This window comes from Lissotriton vulgaris, chromosome 11 (genome assembly GCF_964263255.1).
Source record: "Lissotriton vulgaris chromosome 11, aLisVul1.2, whole genome shotgun sequence".
In the NCBI taxonomy this organism is placed as follows: Eukaryota; Metazoa; Chordata; class Amphibia; order Caudata; family Salamandridae; genus Lissotriton; species Lissotriton vulgaris.
In genome coordinates this window covers 510073600-510096366 of record NC_141699.1, presented here as the reverse complement: position 1 = coordinate 510096366, position 22767 = coordinate 510073600, and the positions used below count along the sequence as shown (strand labels likewise).

General features: G+C 40.4%; 1 protein-coding gene across 4 annotated transcripts in view; it reads right to left on the bottom strand.

The window, feature by feature from the left end:
- The window catches only part of SLC4A5 (solute carrier family 4 member 5), a 611906-nt gene that overhangs the window by 252141 nt on the left and 336998 nt on the right, over positions 1-22767 (bottom strand). For all 4 annotated transcript variants that reach the window (XM_086943571.1, XM_086943570.1, XM_086943572.1 and 1 more), the window contains exon 13: positions 19466-19737. In XM_086943571.1, the coding sequence (XP_086799697.1) occupies positions 19466-19737 (272 nt within the window). The remainder of the gene's footprint in view (positions 1-19465; positions 19738-22767) is intronic.

Sequence of the window (22767 nt, the reverse complement as noted above, 5' to 3'; positions counted from 1 at the left end):
CCCTCATGATGGTATGCCGTCACCCATCTATTGTGGCATGGTCGAATAGTATGTTCCCCATCTAGGGAGAATCTTTTGTGCTATTCATTATAGTGGGGAATGAACTGCAGTGCTGGGTTGTCTGTGTAGAGAGAAACTGCGGTGCATCAAAATTGTGTGTCGGAGTGGGCTACCACTCTGGTATCAAATAATTTTGTGCCTTCTCAGCCCCTCGTCCACAAGATCACTATTGGCAGACAGATCTGGATCACGGGCCCTGTTTGTTGAGGGGTTTACAATGTTTTAGGACCATTAAAGATATGATAGTTTCATCAGGTTTCCCCACAAACCCAAAAAGGAGGAGTCACCACTGCTCCTATGAATGGACCAATAACTTGTTAGTGGGCAGGATAGAAATACATCAATGTGATGTCTAATGGCTGATTCCATGTAGTACTATTTGTTGATGCCAAACACGTGCATCAACGTAGCACCATTGCAGGTATTCAAAAATGTGTTCACTTATCTGTGTTTTTTATGGTGTCATGATCACGATTGTTCATTTACACAGTAGCAGGTACATGGATTGGGCGTCATGGGCATGCTAAGAACTTGCATTTATGTAAAAAACGTATATGTACACATCCACATATGACTTTCACACACATAGTTATTTACATTCATATGCATGCACATGCGCACTTCTAGGTGTAGTGTCCAGGCAGAAAGTTATTGGAAATAAATTCTATGGCGATGATGAGATGCTACTTACCCTACAAGCCTGATGGCCAGGCCAGCCCCAGGGATACAGGGTAGGCAGATTGGTTTGCTTAAATAGACAGATGTGCAGGCAATTCAAACTAACTGAATACACCCTTTAAGTGCTGTTTGATTGGACCCAAAGCTGCATGAGCATGTCAATGTCTAATAATACAGAGAAGCAGACTTTACCTCTACTGTAATACCTCCCACTAGCACTGCCATGTTCTGTCATGAGTGGGGAAGTGAAGTGCTTCCTTAAAGTAATGTCTTTCCATGGGCACATCATGGTTTCCGCATCAACATTAGAGGTGTTTTGCATAAATGTGCAGCCTACATACCGATGCTCAATAACATCTTTTGCTTGTGGACATATGATCCTGCTCTGCCTCTTTATTCTTACTGTATAATTGAGTATGTGACAGAACGGAGACACACATAGCCCTAGTACCTCACACCCATCAAGGTATTTGTGCCTGCTAGATGTCCAAACATCACTTTATTGATACTGTACCCTGCATAATTATTTTTGGGCACAGAAGATATCAATAGTGGTAAAAAAAAAGTACTGTTGGGAATCTATGAGTTGAGATGAGAAAGTAGAGCTAGGGTCCCAGCCAATCATATTTGAAAAGAGTATTTTTCTCACATTGAAAGGGATTCCAAGTATCCCAAATCCCAATCTGAATATCACCATCTATTATAGTGTTAAGGTCAAAAGGGCGAATGTATACAAGAGTGTTGTGGTTTGTAATGAGATTTATAGTGCAATCAGTGAAACTGTTTTCCATTCAATGACATTAGTAAGTCCAAGCTGGTGGGTTTTCAAACCGAATACCCACGTGGTACTATATCCATGTCAGTGCATGTGTTTGATAAGGTGTCTACTTGAAGTCTTCGGGTGCATGGTGTGTCTCTGAGAAATGTGATATCAATTTCATGGTGAATTTTTGCTGTGGATAATGCTCTAATGCTCTAGCATGTATGGTCTAACTTTGTGAGTTCTCATGTGCACTTATTGGGGTTTGCATGGGCAAATGTGAATGTATATTACTTGAACTGTATTACAATTGTAAAGCCTCCTTTGTTCCCAAGGGTCTCATGCACAAGTCTATTGCTTTAGTGTATTCAGTCTAAGCATACACAGAACAATTCCTTCAGAGCTAACATCTACAGGCTCAACACCGCACCACTGTGCTTCAAAACTGATCTACATGTTGCGCCCAAATGTTGGTGTCAAAACCTTATAAATACAGGAGTTTGCCACCATTTCAAATACATATGATTTTCAATCAAGTGTTTGATGGTTGATATTGCGGTAATGGCTGTGGCACTACTCAATTATATTATTTTAGACCCAGGCTTAAGTTGAAGTAACCATGTATCCTACATAGATAGGTAGAAAGCCAAATAAAAGCATGTTTTTATTAAAATACATTTAGATCATTTGTGTTTAAGGTCATTCTATGAAAGCAGGGGAACGGAATCCGAGCAATTTTTTCAGGAGGCACACTTCATCAAAGGAAATAGTTATATGTACAATGTCAGAAAATAAATACATAGATTCTAAAAGGGCCAGTAATGTGGGTATATCCTCACTGGTAGCCATTTCTGCTATAATTAGAAAAACAAAAATGCTGAAAGGATTTTCAAAGCTCCAGGAAAAAACTAAATTTGCCTGCTGGAGCACTACACATGCAGTTAAAAACTGTACTTTTGCTGGCATTATCCAATAATTTGGTGCCACCACTAGGCTACTGCCTTATGTTGCCTTATCGAAGCACCAGTCTAGAAGAACCCAGCTTGATAATTTAGGGAATGACGAGAGAAAACATTATTTTTATCTCTCATGCCACAGAGTTCAGATTATATGTCCAAGGAACTATTTTTACAAGAACATTAAGATTTTTACATCGTAGCAAGATGAGCCTGGGCCTCCTCGACTACCATGAAAACCTGAAATTGGCCATTTACCAGGACCTTCAGGTTAGACTGCTGCACTAATGAGGCTTTCACCCCCAAAAGCTGAAATTCTCAAATCATTCCTTAAAGGATTTTTGACATTGGGTGGCCGTGTGTGATAGATCTGAAAATAAACTCATAAGGACATTGTCCACCAGAAGAAACAACTTTTAATGAATTGATGGCATTAGAATCTGCTCTTTAATCCTAGAGTCTAAAAACAGAGCAAGATTGTTACTGAATATTTCCCATTCGCTGTCTGATGATTTGGGACCCTATGTGCCCTCATGATTTTTAAATCACTGGAGCCCCCAGTAGAATTTGTTTTCTGATCAGAGAATCCATCGGCTGAGATGTGTTCTGAAGAGACCATGGTGACTCACTACCCTCTGGAATGCCAGTAAACCAGAGATTCAAGTGCCTCGCATGATTCTAACTTCTTCAAGCATATTTTCTGGCTGGCAAAGTTTCTTTTGCTCTATCAGGAGATCTTTATTAAAAGACACTACTGATTTCTGTTAATATTGTCTCAAAGCAATATTTTAACATCTCAGGCTGTAGAGCGGAAGCCCTCTCATTGTGTTTGTTGCTGCAAACAGAGGACCTTGTTGGAGGTAGCAAACCTCCTTGATCCTCATTACCCAGAGAATATTCTCCCAGTTTTGCACTGTTGACCTGGATTACTCTTTCTCTTTGGTGGGCTTTCTTATGTTGCTGACCGGTTTTCTTATTTTTCCTAACCAACTGGCAAGTTACTGCTTACTGAAACACAGGGTAATCTTTGACCTTGGCTGGCAAGCTTGGACTGAGAACAGAGTTGGGGCATTGAGCTCCATCTTCACTTATCTGCTGTGTTTCTGAATACATTTCATTGTGGCCTTCCATCTACCCAGAATTAGGCTGGGCTGCTACGGGTTAGCAGAGGGGAAGCTTAGAATGGCATCATAGTCAGACTGATCTGGCTGATCATGATGGGTGGTTTTCCACCATTTCAGTGCACTCCTTCTGATCAACCTTTTTTTGTGCCGTTGCGGCCATGTAACCATGTATCAGTCGTTGCTTTGCTTTCGGGGCTGTTGGCATATCGTGAGCTGTGCCTGCTACCTTTGTATGGAGTTGCCTCATATTAAAGTCTGCTCAGGTGCTCAAATCAAAACCCCACTAAATCCCTTGGATCGAGCCCTCTGCCACGACTCCTCATGTCTGATGCTCGCTTACCTTGGGATGCCGGGGGTTTAGCAGCTCACAGCTTCTCCTTCCTCTCGACTGTAAGGCTGTTTTTCTCCACTGGTGCCTTCCCCCAGTAGGTCAATCCAGCTTACCCCTGCTTTTACTCCTCCATGCTGACCCCAATGCAGCTATTTCGGCCCGCCAGTTTTCCCAGCTATCCCAAATCACCAGGGCATTAGCCACCATGCTGCTGTTGCAAGCACAATGCTCACAAGGGGGAGGGGTCAAGAATGAGTGAACCCTTAGTAGCTGGTCATGTGGGCCCCAAGGTCATCCCCCTCTGTGATATAGAAGTAAACGTGATACCAAAAACACCTCAGAGATTACCTGGTAGTGAAAGAGCACACTATACAGTATTACCATATAAACTTCTGGCAACACTGCAGATTTTAAATTGCTGAGCTAAAACATCATCTGGTAAGCTGATTATCAGACACATTTTCCACTGTCCAAGCTTAATGAGGGGACATGTAGGAGCACACATAAAATTGACTTACTTCACAGAGTAGAAGGGGATGGTAGAAAGACACTACTGCCGGATGGGGCTCCCCACAAGTGGAACAAATGGAAATCGGCAACCAACAGATGCCAATCCAAGGGACGTATCTTAGTCAATAATGTTAGAGGAGGGTGAGTCTGATATTTCCCAACAAAGAACGTGATGTACCAAATAAAAAAGGACAGATGGAGATTGTGCCAGCAGAGGTGGGGGCATTGTCTGAGATATGGGCAGTAGCTCTGAGGAATTTGGAAAATGATATTCCGGGCAGCTTTAATATATACTTAGAGAGATAAGACAGAACACAAGTTAACACAGCAACTGCCTGAATTGGAGTCATTTCGTATGCAAGATTATGCCTGCAGTTGAATGTAAAGTGTACTGTTGGTGTAGGAAAATAACATGAGTTTAGCTTGATCTGGATGTGTCTCAGAGGTGGGAAAATGTAGCCTGTTGGATGGTTTGGAACAGTTTTGTGTGCATGATGGTGCCAGGAATTATGGTGAAAGTTTATTTTTGGTCTAGTTCAGCCGTTCTGCCTATGAAGATCTACAGTATTTAGGATTGATCTGAGGGAGAGAATCATAAGGAGAGAAAATGCAGTCTCCATAGTCTCAAATGCATAAATCCCACATCAGTCGTTTGGTTAGGTAAATACATTTATTAAATAAATAACCTTAAACTGGTACTTACTTTTGATTGTTGTCCAAGAAAAGGAAACCAGACATGCAGCCCCAACATGCCAGGTAAAGCCTTTACTCTCAATGAACAGGGCTGCTTCATAACTCCTTATCCCTCCCATGTCCAGAGCACTGCTGGTAATGTTACAGGGAGGCTATGCTGTACAAAAATGTTGTATATACAGGTTGTAGATAATTGGGCTTAAAGGTGCAAGGAAGGAACTGGGAGAGGGTGTCATGCTGAATTGATTGCATTTCACTCTCAGGACGATAACCCACCAAAACTCACAATGGTCCTGGGAGCTCCCTAACCTAATGGAATTTCAACGTCAAGCTCCCACCTCACACTTCTAATCCATCGTCTACATTCTTCAATACCCAATGCACCAGGAGAAGTGGTTGAGAAATTAGCACCAAAAATGGAAAATGCAGAAATCCTGCATTTGGTCTGTGTGTAACAGCTCATATAGCCTCTTTCTGGTTGATTATTCAGATCATACTTTTTGTAGAGCGCACATATGTAGCAACCATACCGGAAGACTGACATTTTTGGAGATATCCTACTATTTTCAGAAAGCCGCAAATGTACCTTCTTAAAAGGTATCACAAGTTACCTGGTTAATGAAATATGCCTTTCATGGTTCATGCTGTAGTTTGCAGTCAGCATACAACTCACTGAGATATTTGACCACGTTTGTCCCTTGAAACCAACAGATTAAACAATGTCCCTCCAATAAAGGCTTTAACGCAGTGAGCTATTTTACTTAAAATACACATATGTGGCTTCGTGGCAGTGCTCTGGATCAGACACACTAACCCCTAACTATTTTATGAGGATACTACTATGTGGCCAGAACACACAGAAAGGTGACTCCAGCAAAATACATTAACCTAGGGCAGTAGTCTTCAACCTTCTTAATGCCATGCCTCCCTGTAAAAAGAAATAATAATCGCCGACCCTCTTAATTTTTCACAATTAATATGTTAAATTGTCAAAGGTATTGTCAAAGTTTAAAAATGCCTAAACCTATTTAAACATTACAGTTACGTTTTGTTACACCCATTACAAATACTCCCAGTCAGGATATAAATGACAAAAGATGTTAGTCAAGGTGCCAACCCCTGGGAGCACTTAAGCCCCACCCCCCAACCCAAGGGTCATGCCCCCTAAGTTTGAAGACCTCTGACTTAGTGTGACCAGGCATCTTGGATTTTTTAGCCATTTGCCCTGGCAGATTTCAGTAAATTAACATGTTGCTTCTTTCAGAGTGAATCAACTGAAGACAGAGGAAAGCAAGTTCAATGTCCTATTAATACCCTTTTGCCTGTATTTCCTGTGTTGGAGTGGGCTGTCAATTAAGTCAATCAGTGCCTGTCTGCCAATGCAAAAGTGTAAATTTATCGCTATATTTGTGGAATGTTCCGGTGTTTGGCTTTTGTCACACTACATTAAACACCCTAGTACTCGGGCACAGTAACTCACATTATCTTCAGTGCTCCTCAAAACCAGTATGGCATGAAGTAAACCTGCCAAGTTTCCAGATCTTCTCATTTTGGGACTTGTAGTTGTGTTTATTCAATTATAAAACCTTGGCTACAAGTCCCAGAATGCAAAGGAAAAAAAAACCTACAATAGCAACTAATCACCTAAGGGGCTGAGAAATGTGGTTCAGTTGTGATGAAGCGCTATAGTAGAAACTAATCATTTATAGGACTAATTCAGACTTAACAGGGACCTTTATATAAGAGGAATCATAATCAGGTATACTGTGCTGATATTATCAGTGACTTGGCACCACCATACAGGCCTGTGGTCCACTATCACATAATTCAGAGATAAATGGGTTCCCTGCCACGAGAAAGCCAATTGAAAACCTGGCTGTGCAGTGGTTTAAGAGTACAAAATCTAATTTAAAATACCTGGCTTACTCTAAAAGTATGCAGTGCCTATATCTGTTTTTTCATAAATGGTGTTGGACTCAAACAATCTTCCAGAAATGTACCATTCTTTCCCCAAATGTCCTTGCATGGTGTCCACACTTTACTATAATATACATCAAGGCTGTCTAGTTTTGGTTCCACCTCATGCTTTTTTCTTCCACCAACCTAGACTTTCCATTTCTACTTCCCCACTTGTTTCATATCTTTTCCTTCCATATCCTTACTGTTGTTCTTGCCTTTCTGTTTCTTGATCTGGCGTAAAGTCTGATGATGGAAAATATGTCCAGGCCCGCATAATAGATGCCAGTTGTTTTCATCTTTAACCGCCAGACCAAATTAAGCTCTGGAATAAGTACTGCTCGAGTTTTAGCCTTAATGCTAGTCAGTACTTTTTGCAGTACTGCTGTTCTGTTTTGGCCAGCAAGGACACTTCTGAGAAGGAAATCTGTACTCTGTTACAGAATATACCTGCATGTCCCCTCTTCTAGTTCAAGCCATCAACAAAAATTTGATAATGTAAGACTTATTTTACAGAAATATCTTTGCCACTGGTTAGATAATCCTTCAGAGTATCTCCTCGTTTTACTCTTTTGCACAGATTCACTGAAACAATTCCCTTCACTCTACTTTCTAATATACATACAACACATAGTCGACACCTGGGCAAGACAATATTCTATCCCAAAGATCCTACCCAGAAAACCTCATCAAAAGAGTGGCGAAACAGGCCAGAAATAACAACAGGGAAGCCCTTTTGGAGACACACCCTAAACAAAGGACAGATAGACTTGTCTGTGTGAGTACTTTCACCCACCTCACTAACACAGTGAAAAAGGTGGTAAATATGATTGTCCACACAAGACCACAAGTCAATCAGAAAAAGACGAACCAAAATACTTTATGGTCCCTCCCTCCTGTTAAGGCACATTTCCGGTGTGGGTCATGCTCTGTGTGTCCATACACCAATGTGACACATCAGATTGAACTAGGATTGAAAACCCCATGGGAACTCTTGAAACACCAAATTGTAATTTGGAAGGAGTAATATACTTACTCAGATGCCCGTGCAAACTAAATTACGTAGGCATGACCACCAGCAAAATTAAAACTAGGATCATTGAACACCGGAGTTCTGTGAGGTGTAAGAAAACAAACACCACATTCACCAGAAACCTACTAGACTAAGCACACACAGAAAACGACATAACATGGGTGATAACAGACAAACCACATTTTTCTCTCACAATGGGCTCCCAATAGTCAGTGTTGTCCCTGAGAGAACAATGATGAGTGTTCCGATTAAGGATTGAAAAACATGGGCTGAATGACAATATACCATGGACCATCCTACCAAAAAAATTAAAAACATTTTACCTTGATAACACCGTATAGTAGGCAAGTTTCACTATGAGAAATGTCATCATTCACGATAAAACACCCATTTGTCAGTCCAAGCGCTCGCAATCTATACATTATCTGTCATCGATCCTTGTCTATACCATCATATAGGGAGATTTTCATATATATTTTGATCCATTACTCTTCAGCTAGAATGTTATGTCAACTCTGCCATGATAACTACACATCTAGTGCCCTAAGTAAAGAACACAGATTTTTTACACGGATCACATGTAGCACTGGCAATCTATACCTATAAGTGCACCTTATGCTCTACAAGATATTGAGATAGACATTAGTTTGTTATGAAGGAACTCCCAAAGTAATATGGGACACAGTGTACATCATAATACAGACTGTTGGGACTTCATGTCCCATAACCCCAATTGGGAATCGGAAGCACGTAATACGTGACTCCCGTAACGCACGTCGCACACGTTAGATGCCACAATCCCTTAACAGAATACAGACAGCAGTGGTTTTTGACTCTCGCCGGGATGTCTGTAGGGAATCGGCACCAACGACATACGTAAGCCACAGACTGCTCCATGAACCTGTTCTATATTGAGCTGACTCACAAACAAGTATCTTCTTTCCTGCGCGTCCCAATATTGCACCAAACCCTTGAACGGTAATTCTTCATTACGGATCGATGCTAAAGGGCTAACCGAGTCATCCATAACATATTTGTCTATCACTACCGTGTTCGGACTCATACAATGCAACCACATAAACAAATTAGTCTCCATTCTGTTGGCTGCCTACATCTACTGTCACTCAATATGTGATTATATATAAAACAACTTGTTATCAAACCTAATACGTAGATCTCTATGTTCTGATATATTTGAGCAGAAGTCTAAACGTGAACATGCGCACCCTAGCACATCTGTGTTCGAATCATACTTGATTATTCAAAAATGATTATTTAAAAATGCCTTACGATTGAGCTGAATATGAATACTTTGATTTATAATGCTCTGATATATTTGAGTAGTATGGATGCCCCAACACACCGGCAACCGGTCAATGGAAGGCACTATTGCCCTACAATGTAACTCTTGATCTAGATCTAATGATACCGAGATAATCGTGACGATTGCCTGCTGGCCGAAAAGTGGCAGACGATCTTTACATCCGCTGGGCTACCCCCCGCCATACTAGTGTGGCAGGAGGGTAAATGGCTGCACGGCGGGGTGGCTTGTCGGGCGGATCGCCACCGCCAGTCGGTTGGTGCTGATCCGCCTGCTATGATAATAGGTCCCAAAGTAGGGAAAGTATTAAAAATATAGGGGCATATTTACAAACTATTTATGCTACATGGTGCCGTAGGCTATCTTGCAGCACCAAGCTACACAGTTAGGAGAGAATAGGGATGCATCCTATTTACAGCAATTTGGAATTGATATATTTTTTTACCAATTGTTATTGTTCGTATGGTCAGCAAGAAAATTAAAAGATGGACCGAAGTCCTCCATCCCCAGAAGTGTAATATTGACACTAGCACATTACACCATGCTCTATAAGCAGGTGATGTTTCTCCTAATGTTACTGCGTCCTCTGTCAAAACAATATTGCCTAACCAATCACAGCAATTTTGATGGTTCACTTCCAGTCTACTGACTTTCATGAAAGGCTTGCAATTTCGGCGAACAATTTGAAAGTGACACATTTCTTATATCAATTACAGTGTTTACCCTGAGCTGCGCAATCTAAATTGCTGCCCAAATATTCTTTCAACACGCATCTATAGCACCCTCCACTGTTTCCTATGCGGCCCCTTGTACTCTTTGTTACAAGGATTCACATACAATACGTGTTCTGTATCCTGTACATTGTACACTAAGGATGTACCCTCATTTGATATTAGTACTCTCGATGAAAGCATAGAGCATTCAATGTTTTATGGAATATCCATGACTTCTGAGATTGTTGGGTTTCTACAACACAGAAGTTTCTTGTGCATGGACGTCGGTTCGCCAAAATGTCAGGGTTAGTAGAAATGACATCACAAACCATTGACCTTAATAACATCACAGGAGGTGAGATATTCATGACCTTTGACCTTATTTCGTTACAGGAAGTGAGGCTGCAACCTTTAAGGTACTTATTTGGTAATTATTGGAAACTCTACTCCTCTCTCTTTTTATTATATAAAAAATAATGTGTTTGTTTGAAGAGAATATAGTGCTACAGAACACTAGTAGTACTGGAAGCCTAACTTCACACCACAAAGAGCCTTAGCTTAATGGTTCCCCCGGTTTAATGTATAATGGGATATCTAATAATAGATCTTAGGAAGTATTTAAGTTCACATGTATGAATTGATATACATCTTATATCGACAATGAATATATTATTCCAAATTGCAAATACAATTTGATTACTGATCAGTTTTAAGGCTTTTTTTTATTATCATTATTATCTTTAAGGCTTTTTCACTTGTGCAACTCACAGAGATTAAGGTTCTTTCACACACAGACAATTTTACATGTATTAACAGTAATGAAACAAATCAGTAACTTGTACAAAAATGTGTTTGCTTTGTAGTTAATTTTTACTTAATTAGAAGAATATACATTGCACTGATAAAATGATTTATTTTGCAAAACCTAAATGTAAAGCTTAGGTCCCAGAGAAAGCTGCAGAAAGTAAACAGGTTAAGATACCCCCCCCATATGCCATGGGTGCCCTCTTATGCAAAAATGACCATACAATAGGCCAGTTCCACAATTTTTCCGTTAGTGCTGTCCATATTCCATGGATAACCCTTATATCAAATATTACCTATTGTGTGTTAAGACCAAACTTTGGCACTACTTGTCACCCCCACAGTATGCCATGGGTGTCCTCTATTAAGAAAGGAATTACCATTAGCCAGTCCTAGCATTTTGCAATTTGTACCCCTATGCCAAGAATTTCCTCCAGTGCTCCAGCAACAGCATTTTTCAATGGCTGTCCCCATATGCAAGGGATAACCCTAGCATTTTTGTCTCTAGTATGTTTGCACAAGCATTTTGAAGGGGTGTGTGGGGATCTAGAAATCAAGAATTACCTTCAGAATGCCTGGTCTAACTGCAGACATGCAAGCATAACGCCACATTCTCTGTCATATCTCTCGCCTACATTAACACACTCATTCACTCACTTTCGTCCTACATATTCTCGCACTGACTCACTTATTCTCATTCGTTTACACTGATTCTCATTTTGCTTTACTCATACTTTTCTCACTTCTCCAAACTCACTTGCACGCAATCTTACTCTCATTAATGTATCCATACTTATTCCCACTCACTATGAAGCATTAATTCTTACTTACAGTTATTTTATTTATTTATTTATTTATGGAATTTATTGAGCACGAACAATTGCCCAAGGGCGTCTCGGCGCTGTGAATGAGGCAGAAAGAAACAAAAATTGAATTATTGATCAAAAAGCCAAGTTTTAATTTTACTTCTGAAAATGATAAGAGTGGGAGCTGATCTGATCTCTAGATCAAGGGAGTTCCAAAGTTTAGCAGTTGCAATGTGGAAACTGCGATCTCCCCATGCAACTGTTCTGGTGCGAGGGACTGTCATAGTGAAATTGTTCATGGACCGAAGTGAGCGATTGGGGACATGAAACGTGAATGGATCAATGAGAAAGCGAGGGCCTTGTTTGTGCGCGGCTTTATAAGCTAAACAGAGTGCCTTGAATTTTATCCTTTTGTTGACTGTAAGCCAGTGATAGTTTTTTATAGTGTTGGCAATGGATTTGAATTTGGGGGTGCCAGAAAGTAGTCTGGCTGCAGCATTTTGTACAGATTGTAACCTCTTAATGACCTTCTTTTGGGCATTCATTAAAAGTCCGTTACAATAGTCCACTGAGGACATAACAAAGGATGTGATCAGAGTTTTACCAGAGTTAGGGGGAAGATAAGGGAGAATCTTTTTTATAGTTTTCAATTTAAAAAAGGAAGATGACACCGTGGTATTGACATGAGTTGAATAAGAGAGTGTTTTATCTAAAGTTATACCAAGGTTTTTGACCTTGGTAACAGGGGGTGGAGGAGGACCCAAATCAGTAGGCCACCATACATCAGACCATGAGGGGGTAAGTTTGCCAAAAGTCATTACCTCTGTCTTGTTAGAGTTTAACTTAAGACAGTTAGATGACATCCAATGACTGATGGCTAGCATGCCCTGTTGGAAACTGGCAGCTATTTGTTCTCCATTGTCTTTGATGGTGAGAACCAACTGGGTGTCATCCGCGTAGAATGTTAGGCTCATCCCCCAGTTCTTGATTACCCTTGCCAGATCAGTGACGTAGATATTGAATAGGGTTGGACTGAGGGACGAGCCTTGAGGAACACCACAGGGTAAGGTCAGTTGTTCTGATGAAAATGTATCTAGCTGCACCGTCTGAGTACAGCCTGTTAGGAAGGATCTTATAAGATCTTTAGCTTTCGCTTGGATACCAATGGCATTGACACGGTCGATCAAGATGTTGTGATCGACCGTGTCAAACGCCGCGGAAAGATCCAGCAAAATGAGGACCGCAGCTCCTCCCTGGTCAAGTGCTTTCCTAATCTCATCGGTGGATTTGATGAGTGCCGTCTCAGTACTATGAGATTTACGGAAGCCAAATTGACTATCGTCCAATAGAGAGTGTTGTTCTATGTATTGTGACAGTTGGAAATTCATCAATTTTTCGACTGCTTTTGCTGGAAATGGCAGGCTGGCTATTGGACGATAGTTATTGGTGTCCTCCGGGTCAAGGTGGGATTTTTTGAGAAGGGGTTTGAGGATCGTATCCTTCCAGATTGTAGGGTAGACTCCAGTGCTAAACATGATGTTGAACATGTCAGTAAGTTGGGTTACAATGAGATCTGAGAGAGGAAGGAGAATGGAAAGTGGACATGGGTCATTAGCTGATCCAGATTTGATGCTTTTCATGGTTTCAGCAACTTGAATAAGATTGACTTCATGAAATTGTGAAAAGGTGGGGTGTTTAATGGGGGCAGAATTAGAGCAGGGGTCTGACTGAGTGTCTTGTGAGAATTTGGCATAGATGTTATTTACTTTGTCATAGAAGAACGATGCTAAGTTATTGCAGAATGCCTGGGTAGGTTTGGGAGTAGTTTGTGGGGGTAGATGTGATAGTTTAGTTACTACTTTGTAGAGTTCTTTGTTTGAGTTCTTGGCCTGCTCGATTTGCAACGAGTAGTAAGAAGTTTTGGCACGAAGAATGAGGGACTTATATATGGACATTTCTCTCTTGTAGTGTTCCTTGTCTTGAATGGAGTAGGTTTTCCTCCAATGTCTTTCCTTGTTACGACATAGTTGTCTCTGCATTCGTAATTCTTCTGAATACCAGGGTGCCGATGGGGTGGTCCGATTTTTTGAGCTAGTTCTGGTAGGTGCCAGTATGTTTAAAGTCTGAGTAAGCCAGCTCGTATATTCTGTGGCTGCTTCATTGGGATCTGGGGGCAGGATAGTTACAGAAGCAGAAAGTAAATCATGGAATTGTTTATAGTCAATATTTTTCCAAGATCTAAACGATTTAGTGGGTCGGTAATTATGTTCCTTATGAGACGGAGGGGAGGATGGAATAGTGAATACGACTCACTCACTGTACTCACCCACATATTAATGGCCATTAACACTGCTTCAAACTCTTTAACAGTCTGCACACATTCTTATTCATGCTCACAAACTCACCCTCACTTCCAGTACCTCTCTCACTCACTACTGCCCACTCACTCTCTTTTTAACACACACATGCTCACACATACTCTGTCTCACACAAATGCACTATCACACCCACAAACTGACACAACATACATTTAAAGGCATTTACCTTAACTCAGCTATCAATGAATACCTTGTTCTTTGCACAACATTTTTTACTACACCACTGCTTCCTTACCTTCCATTCTCTTTGAACTTTCTGTCTCACCTCTCTTTCACCTATTGCCCCTTTCCCTCAGATGTCTCTTTTTCATGTGTCCACTCTTTGCTTTCTTTCTAGACCTTCTCTGTGACAAACCTGTTGCTTCCTCTAATTCTGTCTCTCTTAGCTGTGTCTTTCACATTTCTCCGTATGTCACATCTCTCACTTATGTTTTCCTCTCTGCCTCTATTGTCTCTTTTAGCCTTTTGGTGTTATTTCTCACCTGTCTGTGTGGTGCCACCTTTTCCTCTCTTCTAGTTTCTCTACTGCCTCATCTATTAACTCTTCCATTTCCCTCCCTCTCATCTGGCAATGCGTGAGAAAGTGAGAGCTATTTAGACTCCTTTCTTGCTGGCCCTCTCAACTAGCAACAATAAGTCAATTATGTTGTAAATGCTATTTTCAGTTAAAGGGCACCCTTAACAACAGGCTACAGAGGCAGCTCATAACAGGGCCCCAAGCTCATGAATAGTGGTAACATTTTGTTTCACTCCAGTATCAGTATCACTGCTGCTGAGTTTATTGTTGTCAGCCAAACGTCCCATCTGCTGCAGGATATGAAAGTTGAAAAAGGGTTTTGTTCCTAGCTCTGCTTCAGCGACGCCTTATGCCAAGGGTCGCAGTGCCTGTATCAGGGGTCGAAAGGGGGAATCTAGGGGCCGCAGTTGCGCCCCCCCCCTGTGACATCCATGCTCTCTTGTGGTGTGCAGACAGAATATCGAGTTCAAAATATCGAGTTGCACAAATATCAAGTCAGAAATATCATGGTTCAGAAATATCGCCAACAAGAATATCGTGGTCAAGAATATCAACTTACGGTAAGTAATATAGATTTTAAAAATATTGAAGTGTTTAATATCGTTTGGAAAAATATTGTAAAAAATATCGATTTTTTAATTAGTGTTATGTATTTTAGTGTATGTTTTAAATGCATGTGATATATGTTTTTTGTATAAGAAGTATTTGCATTTTCAAAATATGTGTTACATTTTTAGTAGTTATTAGTTTGTTTTTATTTGAATTTTGCGTTTTTAGTTCCGTAGCGGCTTGTGGGTTTGTGGGGGAATAGGTTGGGAAGTAATTTGATTATATTAAATAATTGTTTATTTTATATTTATTAATATTTGTTTAATTAAGATGTTATAGTGTTAAATGTGTAAAGTATTGCATTATTAATTAATTAATTAATTAATTAATAATTTGTTGTTAGTAATAATTAGGTAATTTGTAATTAGTTATGATAATTGTGTAATTCATTTTAGATGTTTTAGATAGGTGTAAAGGGTGGGAAGTGATTTATTTTAATTGATGAATTAATAGTTGCTAATTAATTATATATATTTTATAATGTATTAATTGGCAATTAATTATGGTAATTGTGTAATTCATTTTAGGTGTGGGTTTTGGGGTTTATAGGGGTAAAGGGTGTTAAGTAGTTCATTTTTTATTAATAATTATTTGTTAATTGATATTATAAAACCTTATGCCCCACATTTCAAAAGCTTGTACATCAGGTTGTAACCACATAGACACTGAACAAAGCTGTGCTGCTTCTGTGGCAATAAAGATCAGATACCGAAACTTATGCATCAGCATCCCTAGCCGTAGATCTTCCCCAATCCCTAGCCGCATAATGGAGGCCGAGATTTTTATAACAACTCCAGTGACCTCTGATAAAAACCTTTAACTAAAAATGTATCATGGCAATTGTGTAAATAATTTTAGGTGTGTGCTATGTTGTTTATAGAGGTACTGGATCGGAAGTAATTTGTGTTTAATTAATTAATATCTAGTTGTCAAATAATGTTATTTATTAGAAATTTGTTTGGGTAATTGTATATTTTTGTATTTGTTGTTTTTCCTTTTAAAGGGGTAAAAGGTGGGTATTAAATACATTTAAATTAATTGATAATTAGTTTTTAATAGTAATAGTTTTTAATTCAAAAATAAGTTTTAATTGTGTTTTATTATTTTATAGTTTAATTTAGGTGTGTGTTGTGGACATTATCGTGTTAGAGTGTGTGTAGTTAAACAATGTTTATTGGAGTGGAGAAGTGTGGCTCACTGGTTAGAGCAGGCAGACCCTGAAGCAGAGGTCAGACCCGGGACCAGGGTTCAATTCCTCACGCGGCAGGGTCTTGAGCTCAAATGTCCATGGACTCGATAATTCTCGCTTCGGTGCCTGACCTAATCATGGGTTCACACTCTGCAACTATGGGCATTAAGCTTGCTTAATCTCCACAACGGCCCCCCCGCGGCGGGATGCCTGGCTTTCACCTTGGGGGTGCCCTGTAGGGGCTATCTCACAGGGAAAAGCCAGGACGGGTTCCCAAGGCAAGCGCGGAGATACCCCTTTGGGGGTCGATTCTGGCGCTATATAAGAAACATAATATTAAGGTTTTTTTAATAATTTTTTTTGAATTGATTATTATGTTAATTCTGGAAGTAAATTTAATTTAAAATTTTGAAGTGTGTTGGTATTGGTGTAGTGTTATAGGGTAGGAAATAAAATCTCCAAGAACAGTTAGTCCTGTACTTTTCCTAAGGACTTTGCATCAGCAGAAAAAGTAACAAGTAAAAGTGACAATTTTGATGCATATCATGACCTCATCTTCTGCGTAACTGCTAATATGCTCACAAAAAATTAAATATTCCATCCTGCCATTGTTTGTTTAAATTTAAATTTCTTTCTATGCTATGGCAGCTCATTCTCATCACCATGTCTATTCACAAGTTCATTTGGTCTGAATTTAAATCAAGCTCACTAGCTTTTGAATCTACTTTCTTTCCAGTATCAAGTGGGATACAGACTACTCATACCCCTTCTACTCTCTCACCTCCTTCATTGAAGCACTAATACCCATCATTAACCCCTTCCACGCTGATGACGAGCTGGGCTCGTCATGGCGTAGCCTCCTCGCACGCTGATGACGAGTCCAGCTCGTCACGTAACATGTGTTTAGAAAATCTCAGCGTGCGAGCGGAATTCCGCTAGCGCGCATGAGGTTAAATCGCACCACAAAGAGAATTTGCAGACATGCCAGGGACAGTGATTGATTTTCCAATATCCTCCCTCAGCTAAAATCTTCCATTTACACATCATGAGTGTACATATTTAAAATGAAAAGAGTTAGATTACACTCAGTGCTTCAAATGCATCAGTACTGAGTACTGGCACATTTTCACTTTTTCGACTTGAGTGCTAGAACTTCTTGTTGGACGAGGAGAGTACTGGTACTCATAGAGCACTGTCATCAACACCCCAATGCCAAGAAATGCTACTGTACCAAGGGCCGGTCTGAGAACACAAACCAGCCCTGGCAATTCAGTCAGATAGGGCCCGGGGTAGGGGGGCTAATATGAAACACTGCTGCTGCTTTTGTTACAGGGAGCCGATATTGCAGCAATGCAAAATTGGCCCCCATTAACAAAAATGGCACCCCATTGACCAAAAAACGCCCCCCCACTGTTCCAGCCCACCTTAATAAAAAGACCCAATGTCTGCTACGGCCAGTCCGGTCATGACTGTACCCTTCCCCCATGGCAAACAGAACCACAGTTCACTTGAGTTGCTGACTTCAGCAAGGGCTCAGGCTTCAGAGCTTACACTATAACTTGAGTAGAATCACTGCTGACATTAACGCCATTCAGACCAGTGGCCCGGGGCGCTGGCCTACAATGATCTGCCAGCTGGGGCGGGCTGAGGGACATGGCAGTATCTGTGGCCACCTCTGTGCCAGACTGTCCTCACGCAGTCCGTGATTTCATCCAGGGTGTACAGGCTTGTTTATGAGCACCTTATCGCCATCTCATCCTAAAAAAAGCTACAGGGCCCTTATACCCCATTAGGAGATAGGACAAAGCCATCTGGTAAATATGACAAAATACCTGAGCGTAGCTATCTTTGGTGCATCAGGTGTTGTTGCACTGGGACCCCCGGCAGGCCTTGGTCAATAGTCAAGCCATTAACGCATTTGGCATATAAATTGTGCACAAACATCATGTAGAACTATGATAGAGGACTTTATCACCTAATTTATTAGAATAGTTATGATCCCCAAAGTTCTGATGGCAATGCCATAGAGAATGGAGAGGCAAGTGAGTTGTCATGTGCACAATGTGATCAGCTCTAAAATGTATAAAGTACTTGTTTAGGATCACAATTCGGCCAGGCAGGGAAGCAGGGATTTATCCCAGATTTTATGGCTTCACATTGTGCAATGCTGCCACTGGACATATAGTTATTAAACTATTAAGCTCCGTAATCTACACGTACATAGGTCTTGGATACCACAAACACATACCATGACCACTTACACCTAAAAACCATACACGCATGCAAAGCCTAATACATTCAACACGTTTTTTTTCCCCCAGATTAAAGGTAACTGCCTCAGATGTTGTGGGGTTGGGAGTGGATATCCTTATCAAATGTGGTTGTTAAAAGATATCTACTTTAGGTTTTCAACAATTCTGGAAAATCTTTGAAATATGTAATTCAAAGAGACCTTTGCTATATATATGTTCTAATGACAGACAAACTTCCCTAAACAAATTTTAATGGTTATTCTTAATATTTGGTTCATTTAATGCCAACCTATAATTGAAAGAAACAGGTAATTATATAGATACACTCTTCTAAATTCATTATTGAATGTCTTCTCTTCATGTTGGTAGTAACTCATTAATTCACAATTTGCATCAACTAAAACGTGGTTTAATTGGGAATATACATATTTGCATACAGTATTAATAAACTAATTTAGACGATATATTTTACCCTCAAATTAATCAAATGTGCAATACTCCAATTCCATCAAAATATCAAATAGATCAGGCATCTTTATTAGATATTCTGTTGGTAGCCTGAGCATGCACTTTGTGTAATGACTCGCATGTTAATGTGTGAATCAGAATCATTTAGGGTGATAGATGATACTGGATTCTGTGGCATTTGTTTTTGCCTCCATCTCTGTTTTTTCTGTGTCAAATAATTTAGCATTTTCTCAGCAGTTTTGTAACCATTTTAAAATTGGGAAAATAATTTCATAATAATGAAAGCTGTAATACGGCTTGTACTCACCTGAATCTGGAGCAACACATTCACATTTGTACATTGTTACATAGTCTGGCTTGAAGTCTGAATTAATAGGGTAGTATTTAAAGGCTCCAATCATCTTCTTGATGGCATCATAGATGAAAATGAAGCTGATCAAGGTGGAGAACCCCTCTTCAGTGAACCGCGTAATGTACTTTATAATAAAACTTGCATCAGTAGCAACCAGAATAAGGCACTGGAGAGCTGAATGTAGGCCAATCCAGAGGCGGAACTCAAGATAATCTATCTCATTACCTCTGGAAAGAACAATGAAAAAAGACAAGAAGTCAATTGAAAGCAATGCAACTTTGATTTAGCCTATAAATGTCTCTCTTGACAAAATGTGTTGTCATACTCGCTAGTTCAAATGATTGTGTGCATTCCTCATAAAAAAACAATGGGCCTTCACATTTGTCAGATAAAGCGCTCTTTTGCAATGAGCCTGAGTAACCTGTTTCTCAAACCCTTGGCCCACCTGCCTTATTTAGAAATGCGAGGACCTCAAGGTTCCCCCTGTTTGCTTCATTGATTGAAAACTTCATCCAACGGCCCAACAGAATGGGGACCATCGAAGAAAGGACATTACCCAACCCGCCCATTTTAGGGTGGAAAGTGTAATACATTTTTTTTTGCTGTCTGTCACCTGCAAGAAAAACCTGACAATGTGGGACAGAAAAAACGAATGACTTCCAACCTTGTGAGAAAACTAGCAAGGTGCAGGATTCATTTGTTGTTTTCTGAAACAACTTTCATTTTGGCAGTTTGTTTCTGAAAAACAAAAAGGTTTAGTGAATGGTCTTTAAACCCAGCGGCAGCAGCTCATCAAACTTTTTGTACATTGAAAGGTTCCTTTCAATGCACAGAGATGGCTGCTGGACAAGTGGCCATCTCAAAATTTGGCTGATGCTAGTTCATCAGAGTGCTGTGGGTAATATCCCCTGCCACTCTGATGGATGGAGTACTGCCCTTCAAACCATAAATCAGACCCTACATCACTATAAACCTTGTTTGAGGATGTATATTGGTATTTTTGGACTTGAACATATGCATAGATTATTTGTTGCCTCTTGTGTTCATGTAATGGCTAATTAAACTTTTGGAATCATTTTTACTATTTTTTTTTCAGTAAAACAAGAGATTTGTAGTTATGATCCTCTGGGAAGGTGATTGAAAGTCATGCGGATGTCCATCTCTTGATTTAGTAACTATGTGGATCTGATTAATACGTATTTTAGGTATGCCTCGAAAAATTGTCTGTCAGACTTTTGTAATAAAGAATAATAATACATTAAAAAATAATACATAGAAAGGGTATTTGGGTCTGCACCCTTCAGACATTGCTCTAATGAAAAGTACTCAATTTTGAAACCTACGGCTAGCATGCGTAGAGTAGGGCAGTAGGTCAGTCCCTGTCAGCCCATTGGCTTTTTAGAAGTATTACTCACATTTTAGGTCGAATCACAGGAGAACTTGATTACCCAGTAATTGATATGTCAGTTATATTAACCTCTTAGGTGCTGCGCCTATTCCAACGGCCGACAGCACCACTACCTCAGGAGTGCTGCCGTCGGCCGTTGGACGTTCGAACCTCACCTGCGCAATGGAACGTTCAGCACTAGAGCTGGACGTTCCATAGCTGCTAAGAGGTTAAGTAACTAGATTTTGTCTGTTTACATCCGAGTCTGTGTCGTGTAACCAAAGGGGATGATGTAGGGAGTGTTGAACATTGCAAACACTCACCCTCAGTCAACTGATCTGGGTTTAATACATCATCATTCTTTAGCTCACTCCACCACCCCAGTTCAGACATGGCCATATGCAAATCAGTCTGACCCTGTGCCTCTTGGGAACAGTCCAGCCCGAACTGCCAAGCCATGTCATCCCTGGACCGGAAACAAGCATCCTGGGACTGGTTTCTGGCTAATCAGCCGTCATCAACCAGGCTAGCTTGAATCCAGTGGACAAGAACAGGCAAAGGAGAGGGAGTGTAGCTGCACTCAGTATTTTTTTTACAAATTGAAAGGACTGACTTATACAATGCTTTTGGTGGTGTGAGTAATCACTGGAAACAAAATTGTGATGTAACACCACTGAAGCTGGAGATATAGTAAGAAATCAACCTGCAAATACAGTACCAATGTTTATTAATTCCAGTTTACTACCCCATTGGATTATGAGGAAAATTCCCTCCTCTAAAACGGCAGCCTTACTAGCATCATGAGATGAAAACATTTGGACTATCTGAAGTTTGACAAGTCACCTGGCAGCTAAGTTTGTGCGGCACTGAGAGGGCTTGTAGGTAGAAGAGTGGTGCTGCTTTTAATGACTTGAGGGCAGCGTTTGAGCAGCAGCCCTCCCTTCTTCAGCTGCACCTACAGCCCCCATCTCCTTATCCCTAATGACGCACAGCCAAAACCAAGAGACTGGACTCAAGGAACTTGTGCATTGTCGTACAAGTTGCCTCAGATGTTTACAGTGCCTGATAAAATGAGTTGTATGGTACATGGCTAAGCAGGCATGCATTTTCAGCTGCAATAATCATATTTCTTGTATATGTTAGGAGATCGGTAAACTGAGTGGTGCGGAATCTTGGAAAAACAAATATTCAGAAGGCACCAGGGGCCATGTTACACACGTCTGCACCGGCACTAGCTGTCGCTGTGTGCCAGAGTATGCACCTGATGGCATTACAGAGGATAGATTTGTAATGAGCTGTGATGCTGGTGCAGACTTTGAGCTCTGTATTTATGTGCGTTTGCGTCTGTGCCCATATTGCATTAGCCAACTGACGCAAACAAATACAAACATACTACTATGGCACACAGTCATAACTAGCGCTGGCACAGTCATGTGTAATACGACCCAGTTGTGCTAGGTGGCATCATGATTAGTGTAGGTGATATTATCAGGATGGATTGTGGTAACCGGCAATGAGATTACCAGTATATTCCATACAAATGGATTGCATTTATACCAATAATTGAGTAATCTTAATATTACATATTTGGCTCACTTGTGATCACATAGAAAGGTGCTGATCTTATTGCAGGTGTCAGTGAACAAAACAATGAGATCAAGGACTCAATAGGAAACCGTCAAGTCCATGTTGCCATATAACAAGACAAAGAGACACCGGAGTAAAAAAGGGGTAGATGAGTAAGCTTGGAAATACGAAAAAAGAGGAATAACTTTGTGCACAATGGGAAATAATTTGGTGCAAGGGAAGAAGGGGGGGGGAGGAGAAATGAGAAAAACGGGTAGAAGCTCAATGATAAAGTCTTTAGGCA